Source organism: Saccostrea cucullata, unplaced genomic scaffold (assembly GCF_032062105.1).
Source record: "Saccostrea cucullata isolate Sc308-1 unplaced genomic scaffold, CSIRO_AGI_Scuc_v1 ctg93, whole genome shotgun sequence".
In the NCBI taxonomy this organism is placed as follows: Eukaryota; Metazoa; Mollusca; class Bivalvia; order Ostreida; family Ostreidae; genus Saccostrea; species Saccostrea cuccullata.
The window spans coordinates 379,841-396,872 of record NW_026935164.1 but is presented as its reverse complement, the minus strand read 5'-3'; the positions used below and the strand labels follow the sequence as shown (position 1 = coordinate 396,872).

The following is a 17,032-nucleotide window of genomic DNA, read 5'->3' as shown; positions in this document are numbered from 1 at the left end:
GAAGCATCCTGGTATAATGTAGATTCTAATTGTTCAAATAATGACCCCCGGGGGAAGGGCGGGGCCACAATGGGGAATCAAAGTTTTATATAGAAATATATAGGAAAAATCTTTGAAAATCTTCTTCTCAAGAACCATTGGGCCAGAAAAGCTGAAACTTATGTGGAAGCATCCTGGTATAATGTAGATTCTAAATTGTTCAAATAATGACCCCCGGGGGAAGGGCGGGGCCACAATGGGGAATCAAAGTTTTCTATAGGAATATATAGGAAAAATCTTTGAAAATCTTTTTCTCAAGAACCATTGGGGCAGAAAAAGTGAAGCTTATGTGGAAGCATTCTGGGGTAGTGTTAATTCTAAATTATAGGAATCATGACCCCCGGGGGAAGGGCGGGGCCATTATAGGGAATCAAAGTTTTACATAGAAATATATAGGAAAAATCTTTGAAAATCTTCTTCTCAGGAACCACTGGGCCAAAAAAGCTGAAACATATGTGCCCATGGAAGGATCATGGGGTAGTGTAGATTTCAAAATGTCTAAATTATGATCAGTGGGGTAGGGTGGGGATGCTTTATGTATTACAAGGGGGAAATCTGGTAAAGAACAAAATGGTCAAAGCTTCTCAGGTGAGCGATGTGGCCCATGGGCCTCTTGTTGATGAATCCCTTTGAAATTTTAAACATAGTCATGCATTAGGATATCTTACAATATGATATAGAAAAAATTTCATGAAATCACGCGCATGCACGTGTGCTGCAATCTGATTGGCTGAAAATTTAAATGGCTATATCTCCTTTATTTTTTGACGAAATGCTTTGAAATTTAAAACAGAGTCATGCATTAGGATATCCTGCAATATGATATATCAAAAAATTCAAAAAAATCATGCGCATGGACATGTGCTGCAATCTGATTGGCTGAAACTTTAAATGGCTATATCTCCTTTGTTTTTTGATGAAATGCTTTGAAATTTTAAACATAGTCATGCATTAGGATATCCTGCAATATGATATACCAAAAAATTCAAAAAATCATGCACATGGACGTGTGCTGGAATCTGATTGGCTGAAACTTGAAATAGCTATAACTCCCTTGGTTTTCAACCAAATAGGATGGAAATTAGAACATAGATAGATATAAGGGACTCCTATAAGAAAGTATGGCCATCATGCACGTGCACACACGTGCGTGTATTTGGAACAAGTGAAATTAGAAATACACTTGAATGAGTGATTTTTAATACTTTTGGATTTGGACATTATGATATGGTCATAACGCACATACATTCACATGCGCACGCGTGCAATGCTAAAATTTGAGTATAATTGGTATTCTTCTGGGAAAACGTTGTTAAAGTCAAAAATTCACAGAGTTTGTCTTATTTAATGAAGCTTACAGGGAATATGGCACCAAAAGGGAGTTGAGGAGCGTTTGGGGAACATCTGTAACGGTTCCCGTTACAATTAGCACTAGTTTTTAGCTCACCTGAGCCGAAGGCTCAAGTGAGCTTTTCTGATCACATTTTGTCCGTCGTCCGTCCGTCTGTCCGTCCGTCTGTCCGTCTGTCTGTCTGTCCGTCTGTAAACTTTTCACATTTTCGACTTCTTCTCAAGAACCACTTGGCCAATTTTGACCAAACTTGGTACAAAGCATCCTTGGGTGAAGGGGAATTTAAATTGTTAAAATGAAGGGACATATCCCCTCGCAAGGGGAGATAATCAAGAAAAGACAAAAATAGGGTTGGGTCATTAAAAAATCTTCTTCTCAAGAACCACTGGGCCAGTAAAGCTGAAACTTATGTGGAAGCATCCTGGGGTAGTGTAGATTCTAAATTGTTCAAATCATGACCCCCGGGGGAAGGGCGGGGCCACAATGGGGAATCAAAGTTTTATATAGAAATATATAGGAAAAATCTTTGAAAATCTTCTTCTCAAGAACCACTGGGCCAGAAAAGCTGAAACTTATGTGGAAGCACCCTGGGGTAGTGTAGATTCTAAATTGTTCAAATCATGACCCCCGGGGAAAGGGCGGGGCCACAATGGGGAATCAAAGTTTTATATAGAAATATATAGGAAAAATCTTTGAAAATCTTCTTCTCAAGAACCACTGGGCCAGAAAAGCTGAAACTTATGTGGAAGCATCCTGGTATAATGTAGATTCTAAATTGTTCAAATCATGACCCCCGGGGGAAGGGCGGGGCCACAATGGGGAATCAAAGTTTTATATAGAAATATATAGGAAAAATCTTTGAAAATCTTCTTCTTAAGAACCACTGGGCCAGAAAAGCTGAAATTTATGTGGAAGCATCTTGGTATAATGTAGATTCTAAATTGTTCACATCATGACCCCCGGGGGAAGGGCGGGGGGCCACAATGGGGAATCAAAGTTTTACATAGAAATATATATTGGAAAAATCTTTGAAAATCTTCTTCTCAAGAACCACTGGGCCAGAAAAGCTGAAACTTATGTGGAAGCACCCTGGGGTAGTGTAAATTCTAAATTGTACAAATCATGACCCCCGGGGGAAGGGCGGGGCCACAATAGGGTATCAAAGTTTTACATAGAAATATATAGGAAAAATCTTCGAAAATCTTCTTCTCAAGAACCACTGGGCCAGAAAAGCTGAAACTTATGTGGAAGCATCTTGGTATAATGTAGATTCTAAATTGTTCACATCATAACCCCGGGGGAAGGGCGGGGGGCCACAATGGGGAATCAAAGTTTTACATAGAAATATATAGGAAAAATCTTTGAAAATCTTCTTCTCAAGAACCACTGGGCCAGAAAAGCTGAAACTTATGTGGAAGCATCCTGGTATAATGTAGATTCTAAATTGTTCAAATCATGACCCCTGGGAGAAATATATAGAAATATATAGGAAAAATCTTTGAAAATCTTCTTCTCAAGAACCACTGGGCCAGAAAAGCTGAAACTTATGTGGAAGCATCTTGGTATAATGTAGATTCTAAATTGTTCACATCATGACCCCCGGGAGAAGGGCGGGGCCACAATGGGGAATCAAAGTTTTACATAGAAATATATATATTGGAAAAATCGTTGAAAATCTTCTTCTCAAGAACCACTGGGCCAGAAAAGCTGAAACTTATGTGGAAGCATCCTGGTATAATGTAGATTCTAAATTGTTAAAATAATGACCCCTGGGGGAAGGGTGGGGCTACAATGGGGAATCAAAGTTTTTTATAGAAATATATAGGAAAAATCTTTGAAAATCTTCTTCTCAAGAACCACTGGGCCAGTAAAGCTGAAACTTATGTTGAAGCACCCTGGGGTAGTGTAGATTCTAAATTGTTCAAATCATGACCCCCGGGGGAAGGGCGGGGCCACAATGGGGTATCAAATTTTTACATAGAAATATATAGGAAAAATCTTTGAAAATCTTCTTCTTAAGAACCACTGGGCCAGAAAAGCTGAAACTTATGTGGAAGCATCTTGGTATAATGTAGATTCTAAATTGTTCAAATAATGACCCCCGGGCGAAGGGCGGGGCCACAATTTGGAATCAAAGTTTTATATAGAAATATATAGGAAAAATCTTTGAAAATCTTCTTCTCAAGAACCACTGGGCCAGAAAAAGTGAAGCTTATATATATAGAAGCATTCTAGGGTAGTGTAAATTCTAAATTATAGGAATCATGACCCCCGGGGGAAGGGCGGTGCCATTATAGGGAATCAAAGTTTTACATAGAAATATATAGGAAAAATCTTTGAAAATCTTCTTCTCAGGAACCACTGGGCCAAAAAAGCTGAAACATATGTGCCCATGGAAGGATCATGGGTTAGTGTAGATTTCAAAATGTCTAAATTATGATCAGTGGGGTAGGGTGGGGATGCATTATGTATAACAAGGGGGAAATCTGGTAAAGAACAGAATGGTCAAAGCTTCTCAGGTGAGCGATGTGGCCCATGGGCCTCTTGTTTATGATACTTGTGATGATATCAAAACATCAATTTTTTTTAAATAAATGCTTAACATTTTATTGAACAATGTTGAGATTTTTTTTAAATATACAGTGGGATTCAAACCCACAATGTAAGGATCAACTCCTTTCTTTGCAACTCTAGAGCAGACACTTTAACCACTGTGCCACATGGCCGACTATTAGTAAAGAAAGGAGAAGACAATCTAAGTTTCTGAACTTGTGTGTGATCTTTTTGACTCTATATCAATAAAATATGTTCAATTCAAATTCATGGGAATGAATTTTCTTGAAATATGATATTGTTCTGTAGATTGACATCACAAGTTTTGAACCTGTTGTTAAATGTGCTATGTAACCTAATGAACCCAAACAAGGCAGATGCTACAAGGGGTCGACGTTCTCTATCTGAGCTGATGGAAAACTTGGCCTATGCTTCACTGACAGAAGCCGCATGTCCAAGTCCCTCACCACCAGAAATGTAAGTACAAAAGAAAACCTCAACACTGTTATACTGTAGTAATCTGACATTGTTACCATGTTCTCTGAAGATTTTACTAGCTGTAAATATTTAGATAAATGTATATGTCTGATGATTTAATTTTAGATGCTTTATATTTGATCAAATTTGTTTCCTGAATGATATTGCAGTGAAAAAAAAATCTCATTCATAACTGAAAATAAAATTGAAGATATTTATTTGAATTTATTATCTTTTTCACAGAAACAGCCGTCAGTGTATTTATGCTAAAATGTCTGCAGCCAGGTGGCCACTGCAACAAATTTTGAGCTACAAATATTCTGCACAGTAAGATTTTTTATTATCACTCTTCCTGAATTAAGCTGATTGCTAACCTGCTGTGAAAAGGAAAGAGATATTCAGACTTCAAAAGCTTAAGCATATTTACTTTATGTCATTTGTCATTTTACAAAAATTAAAAATCTGCTGATGAAAAACATCAAGGCCATAGTGATTCATGTTAGCACTGTGGTCCATTGATATCATGTAATAACTTTTAAGATCAATCTTTTTAGGAGACAAGACACTTTCACTGTTCCTTCATCCATTCCCAACCCTCCTACTCCTGTAGGCAGTGATGTAAGTATGAAATTCATGTTGGCAGTGATGTAATTATTTAACTCCTGTAGGCAGTGATGTAAGTATGAAACTCCTGTAGGCAGTGATGTAAATTATTTAACTCCTGTAGGCAGTGATGTAAGTATAAACTCCTGTAGGCAGTGATGTAAGTATGAAACCTCTGTAGGCAGTTATGTAAGTATGAAAATCTGATCCTGTAGGCAGTTATGTAAGTATGAAACCTCTGTAGGCAGTGATGTAGGTAAATACTCCTGTAGGCAGTGATTTAAGTATGAAACTTCTGTAGGCATTGATGTAAGTATGAAAATGATCCTGTAGGCAGTGATGTAAGTATGAAACCTCTGTAGGCAGTGGTGTAAGTATGAAACCTCAGTAGACAGTGATGTAAGTATTAAACTTCTGTAGGCATTGATGTAAGTATGAAAATGATCCTGTAGGCAGTGATGTAAGTATGAAACCTCTGTAGGCAGTGATGTAAGTATGAAACCTCTGTAGGCAGTGATGTAGGAATATACTTCTGTAGGCAGCGATTTAAGTATGAAACCTCTGTAGGCAGTGATGTAGGTATATACTCCTGTAGGCAGTGATTTAAGTATAAACTCCTGTAGGCAGTGATGTAAGTATAAACTTCTGTAGGCAGTGATTTAAGTATAAACTCCAGTAGGCATTGATGTGAATAGGAAACTTCTGTAGGCAGTGATGTAAGTATGAAAATCCAATTCTGTAGGCAGTGAGGATAAAATCGTGTAGGCCTTGATCTAAATAATAAATTCCTGTAGTCTGCGATGTAAGTAATAAACTCCTGTAGTCTGTGATGTAAGTATAAAACTCCTGTAGGCAGTGATGTAACTATCAAACTCCTGTAGGCAGTGATATAAGTATAGAACTCCTGTAGGCTGTGATGTAAGTATAAAACTCCTGTAAGCATTGATTTATGAAATTCCTGTAGGCATTGATGTAAGTATTAAATTTCTGTATGGTAGATGTAAGTGTGAAAGTCCTGTAGGCAGTGAATTTCCTTAAGGCATTGATGTAGGTATGAATTTCCTGTAGGCAGTGATGTAAATAGGAAACTCCTGTAGGCCGTGATGTAAGTATGAAACTCCTGTAGGTATGAAATTTCTGTAAGCAGTGATGCTAGTATAGAACTCATGTAGGCTGTGATGTAAGTAAAATATGTAGAGTTTTAAATGTGATGAAAAAAAAATGGTATTTTGTTTTTTTCAGTGCCTTGATATGCATGTCATTGAGTATAACAGTGAACAATGGTTTATGAAATCTGATAAAAAGGAGCTTCTATCCAACAAGGTAGATATACTGATTCTGTTTTACGCTTTTAAGTTATTTGGGAATATAATATCAAGTAACTCTCTTTATTTTTTTAACTTAGAAGAATAGCAATATTCTTGCTGGAACCTTGAAATTATTATGAATTTTGTTCTTGAAATTTGCTGAACTATTAAAAGCCAATTTTGCATGGAGAGGAAGCTTTATCATAGTCCAGAAATAATAACTAATTAACATTCTAGGTGGAGATTCTTTGGGACTAAAATTAAGCAAAATTCATGGTCATGAATTTCACTATCCAGACTTGATACATGTATCGAGTTTCTGTCATGTTATCTTCAAGACCTCAAAAAGATATATCAGATATAAATTTCTTTGTTTCACAATGTTTGTTCTCTCATACATGTATTCACATAAACATCATCACACTGCACTTGGAGGTTAAAGCTGACACACGGTTCAGAAAAGGAAGAGCTGCCTGCCATATTTGTCTCCTCTAATTTGTACAGACTCTTCCAGCCCTTAATACATGTATATAATTCTCAACTTTTTGATTGTATTTACTTTGTTTTATGGAGCTTACCTGAACAAACTTCTTTTTTTTGTGGTTGGTATAGACTTGGGCATGACAAAAATGTAACTTTTGTATGTCTATGTCACATCTGAAAAAATGATTACAAAAGAAAAGATATGAAATTAATGAAATTAACGTAATTGACTTAAAATGAATTAATATAATAAAAATTTAACTTGACAAATTTAGACAATCTAAGATATTTCATGCAGCAGTGACCAGGTATTAAAAAATTCAGATCAATGAATGTGAAAGGTTTATTATATCCCAGCGATGTTAAGAGAAGGAATAAATAATATGGCCCAGCTATGCCAATTTATGAGTCATATTCAGCTTGAAAATCAAAGTTGGAATTTACTCATGCAGGAGTTGATTATCAATTCTTGTGGTCAAGACACTTGTAAACATTATTTTACAATGTCCGTACTCATGCACTCAGAATGTACATGTACACTAAATAAAAAGTTTTTGTGATTATATTTGTTAATTTACAGATAATTGCTTTTGGGATAAAGGGAAAGTCCTCTACCTACACTGAGATCCCAGCTCGCTTCCTTATCCACACGCCTGATCGTCGAATAGCTGCCAGAACAGCACAGTAAGACTCGTATTATCAATATCTCAAGTGAAATCATGTTTCTATTGGATTCTGGTGTAAAAGTAGATTTAGCAAATTAATGTAAATTTTAAAGTGTAGTAGCATGGTGATTCCCCAAGAAATCTATGCATTACATCAACATTTTTGATAATGATGGAACTTTTACAAAAATCTCAGACATAATGTACATGTAGATAATGGAGTTCTCAGAAGTGTAAACTTTTAGCCTATATTTTCTCACCTTCTGTGTTCTCTAATCAGTGGGTGTGTTTTTCTAAAACCTGAAAATTTAATTAGTAGAACAGTAGAGCCATGAAATGTCATATGGAAGCATCTTTGGGTATTTAATTAAAATTCAATTTTTTGTCAGACCGTTGCCTTTAGGGTTAAGTTGGGAATGCATTTTTGATGAAAGATTTACATTGGAATATACAGTGTTAAAATCTGCATCACTATCAATCCTGATTAAAAATTGACATGTGTTCTGTAATTTTTATAAGTACACAAGTCGCTATAAGTAAAAAATCTTGCAAAGATGCTGCATTTGTTAAAATACAACCAGTCATTCTTTGGATGCTCTGTGTGACTTGAACTTTCTGGTTGAGTGGTCAGGTAGATGGTCTGAGATGCCCTGTTTGTGATGCTGCATACTATTTTCTTTTCTGGGTATTTCTGTATTGTTCTTATCCAACACCCCAGGTTTAAGTTTGTAAAGATCCATATCCAATTTAAAAGACGTACTGGACCTTACCTGGACCAGATTTGCATGGCTTATGCATCTACTATGTGTAACTACTTTCAGGTTTTTGATGAAGGTTCACCTTCATGTCACTATCTTGAACAATTGATGGATAATGCATGAAAAGAAGTAACTTAGAATTTGTTATGGCTCACAATTAAAAATGAATTCGTGCTGCACATGGAATTTTTTATTGGCCACGTGTATAAAAAAGTGGACGTTTTTATTATATTTACATCCATTGAATATTAATTTCTTTATTTTTTATGAAAACGATTGCCCTTGATCAGTCAGTAACTGACACTAAGCAAGTCAACTGCATAGCTTAGTATGCAGGTTAATATGTATTTTTTTTCTGCATCAGCTGCAACATGTACATGTACTAACAACAAAAGAAAGAAACTTTATTGTTTTAATATAAAAACCTCAGCTCAGAGCAAATCAGTGCAGTGTGGATATTATGTTATTTGGCAGTATAAAGCTTATAGAATAATTTCCTACATTTTGTGATGCTTACAATTTCCAGAATGTTGTTTATGGTAAGCCAGAGTAAGGTGGGAGTATTCTGATAATTAGAAATACATGAAGTAGATACATGAATTCCATTGGGTTTTTTTCTTTTTACAGATGTGTTTATTTTGATACTTCTGTGAATGAGTGGGTGAGCCCAAGGGGGGTATGTTCAGTCAACAATAATCTGGAGGATGGACAAGATGACTTCGTGGACTGTTCCTGTAAACACCTGACTCACTATGCAGTCAAAGCTAGTGCCATAGACCCTGGATTAGCAGGGTATCCAACTGCCTTCTATGTAGTTAGCTTCATATGCATGGTCAGTATATAAAACTACAAGCACACCATATATATCAAAACATACTCAATATGTACTAAGATAGTTACTTAAGGTAGCATTCTTCTCTGGTTTCTGAGTAGATGAAATATTCAGTGTACATGTATATTTGCTTATATGTCTTATATATTTAGGTGAAAGAGATTTAAAAGACCATAAATTTTCTTTTCTCACCTCAATTGTACAACAATATTACTTTAAATAGAAATGGTAAATTGTGTTTGAAAACTAGCAGGGACTATATTTTTGGCGGAATGGTGTAGCATGAAAATATCTTCTTTTCTGCTTCTCAAAATTATTATAGAACAACGAATTTAGTTATAATTTTTAAACAATCAAAGACTTGACGAATTTTTCAAATGTTAGCTAAATTAATAATAAGGGACTAAAGTTTTAAAATGTATCAAATAAATATGATTTTCCAAACAAACTACAAATATGTTAGCTTTTAAAACTTCCAATCTAAGTACAGATATGAGCCAAAAATCGGTAGAAAGTGTTTTTACTCTCTTAGTAAACGGTCAGAACTTTTTGTTTTTGTATCATTTTGTATCTCTATATGACTTCTTTAGCATATGTGAAAATTAGAAAATTTGAAATATAGGGCGCATATAAAAATAACTTAAATATCCTGAAAATTTTAGTAAAATAGAGAAAATTCGGATTAGCCTAAATTCATTTTTGTTAAACTATTTGTATCAATTTGGTAATATCATCTTATAGACCCTATATGGTAATATATTCTTATGCAAAAAGAAAAACATTGAATCATTTGAAATAGAAGACCCTATCGCATGATTGCTGCAGTCATTTTTATTCTTAATGTCCAGGGAAAAGATAATGACCTTGACCTGACCTTGACTCCAATATAAAATGGTCAAAACTAATCTAATTGATACCATCACTTGGTAATATTGTCTTCTTGATTCTGTGAAAATTTCATTAATTTTTAAATACAAGAAATACAGTTTTGTGTGAGAAGAATCCAACTTTAAAATGTAAATATAAAAGTTGAGGGTATATACAGCCTTGGGGAAGCTTTGTAATGGTTTGGGCTATGGATATCAGCCTGGATAGCTCAGTTGGTAGAGCTCCTGACTGGAGATGCAGGGCTCCCGTGTTTGATTCCCGGTCCAGCCATACATTTTCTCCTTTCCTGTTACACTTGTTTTAGAAACGTAGGTGTAAAATTTTCTGATCTTGACCTTTCCCATGACCTTAACCACAGGTTTTCTCAATTTGCAGTTACATAAGATAAATATTAATGTGAAATTAAGACATGACATGTTCTTTAGAGTCAGAGTGGGGTTAAAAATTGGGGTTATAATATTCATGGAAAGATGAAAATTAAAAATCTGATGAAAAACAGCAGGTTACTCTTCTGCATACTCAGGTTGGTGGTAATTGTGACCTATGGGTCTCTTGTTCTTAAGTACTTCTTGAATTCATTGTAACTCCAAACAAACAATAAAACAAGACATACAATGAATAAATTGTAACATTTGTTCTCAGCTTGCCATGCTTCTTGCCATCATTGTCCACCATGTTTTTTCTACCATCTATGCCATGTTCTCAGCCAGCCTTCTCATTCATATGTTGTTTGCCTGCTTTGCCACTCAGGTAGGTCTGTCGTTCTTTATGGCAAAATGAATAATAATATACCAGTACTTAACAGTATTGCAAGATGCCATCTTCGATTGTTGACTGTGTTAACTTTATCACCATTTCATGGCTCAGTGGTTGACCATTGTGATCCACAAAGATATTATAAGTGATTCAATTCTGGAAAAACAAAATAGATTGAGATAGAGATGTGTGTTGTATTTTAGCTGTGTTACATTGTGGCAGCCTTCACCAGTCCCTCCGAGATCCTAGTCAACACACTGGACCAGGATAACTACAGATGTATTGTGATGGGCCTCTTCCTACATTATTTCTTCCTCGCTCAGTTCACGTGGATTTTTTCACAGGTAGCCAGACAAAATTTGGTCAAATTCCTCATTACAAAGTAATCAAAGATAGTTACATAAAAGTCTCCCAAAAGCAATCAGTTATGGTTGGATTTCAGTTTCTAGTCAAACATGTATTCAATAATAAAGTTGAACTTGATGAACAAATTGTTGTAAAGAAACAAATTGCATGTATCACATAATACAAGTGTATTTTAATCACAATTACATTAAATTTAAGATTAAGCAAATATGTGATAAACTAGGAACTCTAGCAAAGATATTTTTAATTCCTCGAGGTGTGCTAAATTATCGAATACTGTATGTTGGTTACTGTGTAACTATTTTTTTGCTTTATAGTTATGATGTATTGGTACCTATATTCATTTTTCTATTTCAGACTCTAAATTTTTGGAAAATCCTTGTAATGAATGATGAACATACAGACAGAAAATATGTTCTTTTCTTTATGTTGGGTTGGGGTGAGTTTGTTGGTTGTTGCTACATTGTTCTAATCTAAACACTAATTCAATTCTATCTTAAGTAAGAAACTTTCTGCATGTACTAAATATGTATACATATATATTTACTTCATAAATTTAACCTTGTACATATATTGTTGGGCTACCAAATGAAGAAAAAAATTCACATTTAATACAGTGGCATGTATATTCTAATGAATATATTTGGCATGTTAACAATGAAGACAGTCCCCTCTATTAAGCAAAGAACCCTGACATCCTATGGACTGTAAGGAAAAGCAGTGAATCTGTTTTTATTGATGTATTTCAGGCCTACCTTTGGCAATTGTGGCAGTATTCTATGTGGTAACATTCATTGTATACAGATACCAGTATGGAATGCCTGTAGATTTCATATATGGAGACGTCAATAATAATGGCCAGATGTAAGTACCTGTATCACATATTGGAAGTAAAAATTCAATTGTTCCTCATGAAATACATTCAAAAATTATGTGGATATTCTTTACAGTATAACTGTGATAACAGTAGGCCCGCCATATGGTGTAGTTGTCAGTTCAAAACTAGGATAAGAGTCATCAAGTTTAGTCCCTGCCAGGAACAATAAGATTATGCCATAAATTGTCTTGAATATGCTCATACTTTACTGTGAGTTAATATTAAGATATACATGGATCAGTACAGATGGATTTGTTCTCCTGGCTTGAACAAGCTCCTGCCAGATGTCCGAGTTGTTTTGGTCTTCCTTGTTGGATTCACAGTTGTTTACATGATGCACTGTTTCTGGTATCCCGATCGAATTCATTATTCATCCTTTCAGCATCTGATGTAGTTGGTGTGGTGTTATTTAACATATCCGGTATAAGTGTGCATTTTGGACATAAATAGGATGACAATAAAGAAGTTTGACTGCCAGTATAACATTTAACATTTGACATTTAACATTATATTGTGCTCAGATAACCAGTTTCTGATTTTTTTGAGTTTGTTTACTGCAAACCAGACAGAGAAAAATACCATGTTTTAGCCTTAAGGTTCAAAACATTTTGAAATACATTGAATCCAGGTTTAATTTGTTGCAGTATCAACATATTGATGTTGCATCCATAACAGAGAAATCATTGAAACACATAATTTTACAGGTGCTTCCTGACCAATTCCTATGCTGCTTTGGGAGGAGTGATTGCCCCTGTCTTGCTTATTCTGCTGTTTGTTGCTGTGGTCTTTGTCAAGGCCTTCCAAGTGACCCCTCAATGGCAGGCATATGATGACATATACAGAGGCAGATATAATATCAATGGTAAACACCCACAAATGTTTAGGTTTTTTAAGTATATTCAAATCATATAGTGGCAATCTAAAAAAAAAAAAACCCATAATTTTCTATCTACACAATGAATAAAAATTGTGATTCTGCTGAATTTTGTCCCATGGAAAAAAGTACGCTTACAGTATATGGAAACTTTTTTAAAAATCTATACTCAGATTTAAAACTTTAAGTCTTTTGACATTAACTTCAAAATTTGGAACTTTTAAAGATGGTGATTGTGAGGGATGCATGTACCAAAATGTTTATAACCAATTCTGTAACAATTTAAGAACTCAATCTATATCATCCAGATACTTCTTAGAACATGTCTTGAGAACCTTTTACTTACAGTCAACATGGAAATAGGACACTAAGACTAAGAAGGGGTACATCCCATCAAATTTTTTTTTATCTTGACCCTATCTTTAATCAAGAAGTAAAAATAAATATGGTGGCACATACAACTTGAGAAATGTTTGACTTTAAGTCTCCAGGCTTGAAATATGGAACAATAAGATTTAGATCAGATGCCGCCGCTGTATCAAAATTGATGACATTGACCCATCTCTTCAACAATGATGAAAAAGGATGAAAAATAACGATCCTTACTAGATAAGATATGTTTTGTGTGTTTTTCTTCAGAGATCCGTACCCTGCTGTGTTTCTGGTTTGTGATCACAGTCACCTGGCTGTGGGGTGGACTACATATGGCCTATGGTCAGCTCTGGATGCTGGTTATGTTTTGCATATTCAACATTGTCCAGGTATAATAAAACGAAAAATATTCAGATTAATATTCTCAATGTTTTTACCATAATTTTTGGAAGATACATTGTAGGTCAATACTTTTTAATCTCAGAACTGTTAGGCTTACGGTTGCGCTATTTAAAGAATCCACTTGTATAAGGCTCAAGTTTACAAAAAAAGTCCAAAAATTTGTAAAATTTGGGTCAATTTTAAAACAAATCTGTATATTATGTAACTTTTTATTTTATTAATAAATTAAATATATATTCCATTCATTTCTTGCAAATTAAGTTCCATTAATTAAATATCCATCAATGTACCAGAACAAAAATCATTTTATAATCCTGTAGATAATGTTTCAACAAAGAACATTTTACAATATGCTATCTGTCTCCGTCTTGTGAAGTTGGAAGTCACACTCGTTCACTAAAAATAAAACTGCAACCATATCAAAACTGAAAATACTGACTTGTCACAATCAAAAAAAAAAAAAATCATCCTTTTTTTCTTACCATTTATCTATGTGGGACAAGGAATGGAAATACTCTCAGTATTTTTTTCATTGTCATTGTGATATGATTCAAATGTAAAATGTGTGATATCAGTTGTTGCTAGTATTTCCCATATTTCTATATCAAATATACTGCTAGTCATAAATATATTTCATATCTGATTATAACTAATGAAATGCACTTATCTTCTTCATTCCCAAAAGGTACACTGAATTATTCTAAATACACTGATTTTTGACCCCATGACCTAATTAGCTCACCTGAGCCGAAGGCTCAAGTTTTGTCCATTGTCTGTCATCATAGTCTTAGTCGTCGTTGTTGTTGTCATTGTAAACTTTTCACATTTTCATATTCTTCTCAAGAACCACTGGGCCAAATTCAACCAAACTTGCCACATAGTATTTTGGGTGAAGGGGGTTTAAGTTTGTTCATATGAAGGGCCAAGCCCTCTTCCAAGGGGAGATTATTATGAATTAATGCAAAATTAATGGTATCTGTTAAAAATCTTCTTCTCCAGAACCATGACCAAGAAAGATGAAACTCATGTGGAAGCATCCTCAAGTAGTGTAGGTTCAAATTTGTTCAAATCATGACCCCTGGGGGTTGGGCGGGGTCACAATGGCTGGTCAAAGTTTTACATAGGAATATATAGGAAAAATCTTTAAAAATCCTCTTCTCCAGAACCATTGAGACAGGAATGATGAAACTCATGTGGAAGCATTCTCAGGTAGTGTAGATACAAGTTTGTTCAAATCATGACCTCTGGGGGTTGGGCAGGGTCACAATGGCTGGTCAAAGTTTTACATAGGAATATATAGGAAAAATCTTTAAAAACCCTCTTCTCCAGAACCATTGAGCGAGGAATGATGAAACTCATGTGGAGGCATCCTCAGGTAGTGTAGATTCAAGTTTGTTCAAATCATGACCCCTGGGGGGGGGGGGGCACAATGGCTGGTCAAAGATTTACAGAGAAATATATGGGAAAAATCTTTAAAAATCTTCTTCTCCAGAACCATTGAGCCAGGAATGATGAAACTCATGTAGAAGCGTCCTCAGGTAGTGTAGATTCATCTTTGTTCAAATCATGACCCCTGGGAGTAGGGCGGGGCCACAATGACTGGTCAAAGTTTTACCTAAGAATACATAGGAAAAATCTTCTTCTCCAGAACCATTGGGCCAGGAATGATGATACTCATGTGGAAGCATCCTCAGGTAGTGTAGATTCAAGTTTGTTCAAATCATGACCCCAGGGGGTTTTTTGAGGGGGGGGGGGGGGGGAGGCACAATGGCTGGTCAAAGTTTTACATAGGAAAATATACGAGGTCACAATGGGAGATCAAGTAACATGTTTGAAAAATCTTTAAAAATCTTCTTTTCAAGTATGACAAAATTATACATGTATGCTTTATTGATATAGTGACATTCTTAAGTTATAGAGAATTCAAATCCCCCTCCCCCCAACAAGTAAACTTTTCAATACTGAGCCGATTTGTGTTTTTTAATTAGCTCATGTGCTCAGGTGAGCGATGTAGCCCATGGGCCTCTTGTCCTTGAAGTTTGACCTACGTTAAAAAAAATAAACATTACCATGAACAGGTCGAGGAAACTACCTTATATGGATATTGTTGTTATTGTGCACAGAGGTGCTCACAGCAAACAATGATCCAGTCGAATGAATGAGCCACAAAGCATTCTGGTCTACTATGTGTTTACAATTTACTACAAACACGTGGTTCAGGTCAATTTACGACATGATTTCAAATGCCTGTCGGAGAGTCAACTATTATATCTATTTTTAATTTTTTTGTTAAAAATAGAAAGAATGAATAGTAAGTAAGATGTTCCATGCTCACATTAACAAACAAAGCTAATTTTCTGTGTTAAATAGTACGTTGAAATATTGCTTCTGGTGTAATTCATTTGTTGACTAAAGGTTCATACATACTAAAACAAAAGTGTATTGCTATACGACATTTATTCTACACAATTTTACTAAAGTCTCACGTACATTGATATATAAAAAAAACGCACAGCACCCAGTGCAAATAGATCTACGTGAATCTGAATTAAGTACAGCTGCTGGGATGTGTTTTCTGTAAAGAAGATTGTCAGTCCCATGTTCAAATTTTTTTTTCGAAGGAGCATCGGCGCTTGAATGGCATTGCAACAAGTAGCAATGATAGAATTGTGCACCAAAGCATCTCTGCACCATTCTAAACTGTTAAATGACCATCTGAAGTCTTGTATACATGACAATACGTGAGTACACCTGGAGTCGGTTGTTTAAGAGCATATGGAATACACGTGAAATTTTTATTCATTGATGCAATAAGCACAATTGTCCACATATAGACTCATTCAATGGAATGTAGAAAGCCACAATATTACCGTTGTTAATGATTGTTTGTAAATGTGAGCATGGAATTAGTAGATAATGGTGTAAAATTTGTGTTAAGCATGAAAAATGCTTGAAAAAATGCATCATGTCTTTCCGAGAGTGACTTGAAAAAACTGGCATTTTCCAAATGTAGTATGTTGTGTAGTAACCCAACTCATTCAGCGGATTGGTCGATTTGTCAGTCACATGGGAAGTTGGGAACCTCATTTAGCATGTAAATTTATTCTGACGTCGCAGAAAATAGTTTCCTCGACCTGTTGAATTGGCCTTAACTTTTGAATGAGAAGAGATAGGGCTTTTATACATGTATTACACAGGTAAATTACCTGTGACTAAACATTTTTAAATATACTATGATTTTTGATCTCATGACATTGACCTTGAAGTTTGACCTACTTTTCAAAAACTTTAACCTTGGTCATAACTTTTGATAGAAAAGAGATAAGGTTTTCATATCAAAACTGTGTATTGACTGTGACAAGACCTTTCTAAATACACTATGATATTTTACCCTGTGACCTTGACCTTGATGTTTGACCTTCTTTTCAA

General features: G+C 35.1%; 1 protein-coding gene across 1 annotated transcript in view; it reads left to right on the top strand.

The window, feature by feature from the left end:
• Nucleotides 1-17,032, top strand: part of LOC134242054 (adhesion G-protein coupled receptor V1-like) — a 138,204-nt gene that overhangs the window by 108,686 nt on the left and 12,486 nt on the right. The window contains exons 92-103 of the mRNA XM_062724074.1: nt 4,253-4,420; nt 4,664-4,747; nt 4,975-5,038; nt 6,266-6,346; nt 7,394-7,497; nt 8,864-9,068; nt 10,599-10,706; nt 10,916-11,056; nt 11,436-11,517; nt 11,828-11,942; nt 12,660-12,817; nt 13,469-13,590. Coding sequence (XP_062580058.1) covers nt 4,253-4,420; nt 4,664-4,747; nt 4,975-5,038; nt 6,266-6,346; nt 7,394-7,497; nt 8,864-9,068; nt 10,599-10,706; nt 10,916-11,056; nt 11,436-11,517; nt 11,828-11,942; nt 12,660-12,817; nt 13,469-13,590 — 1,432 coding nt within the window. The remainder of the gene's footprint in view (nt 1-4,252; nt 4,421-4,663; nt 4,748-4,974; nt 5,039-6,265; nt 6,347-7,393; nt 7,498-8,863; nt 9,069-10,598; nt 10,707-10,915; nt 11,057-11,435; nt 11,518-11,827; nt 11,943-12,659; nt 12,818-13,468; nt 13,591-17,032) is intronic.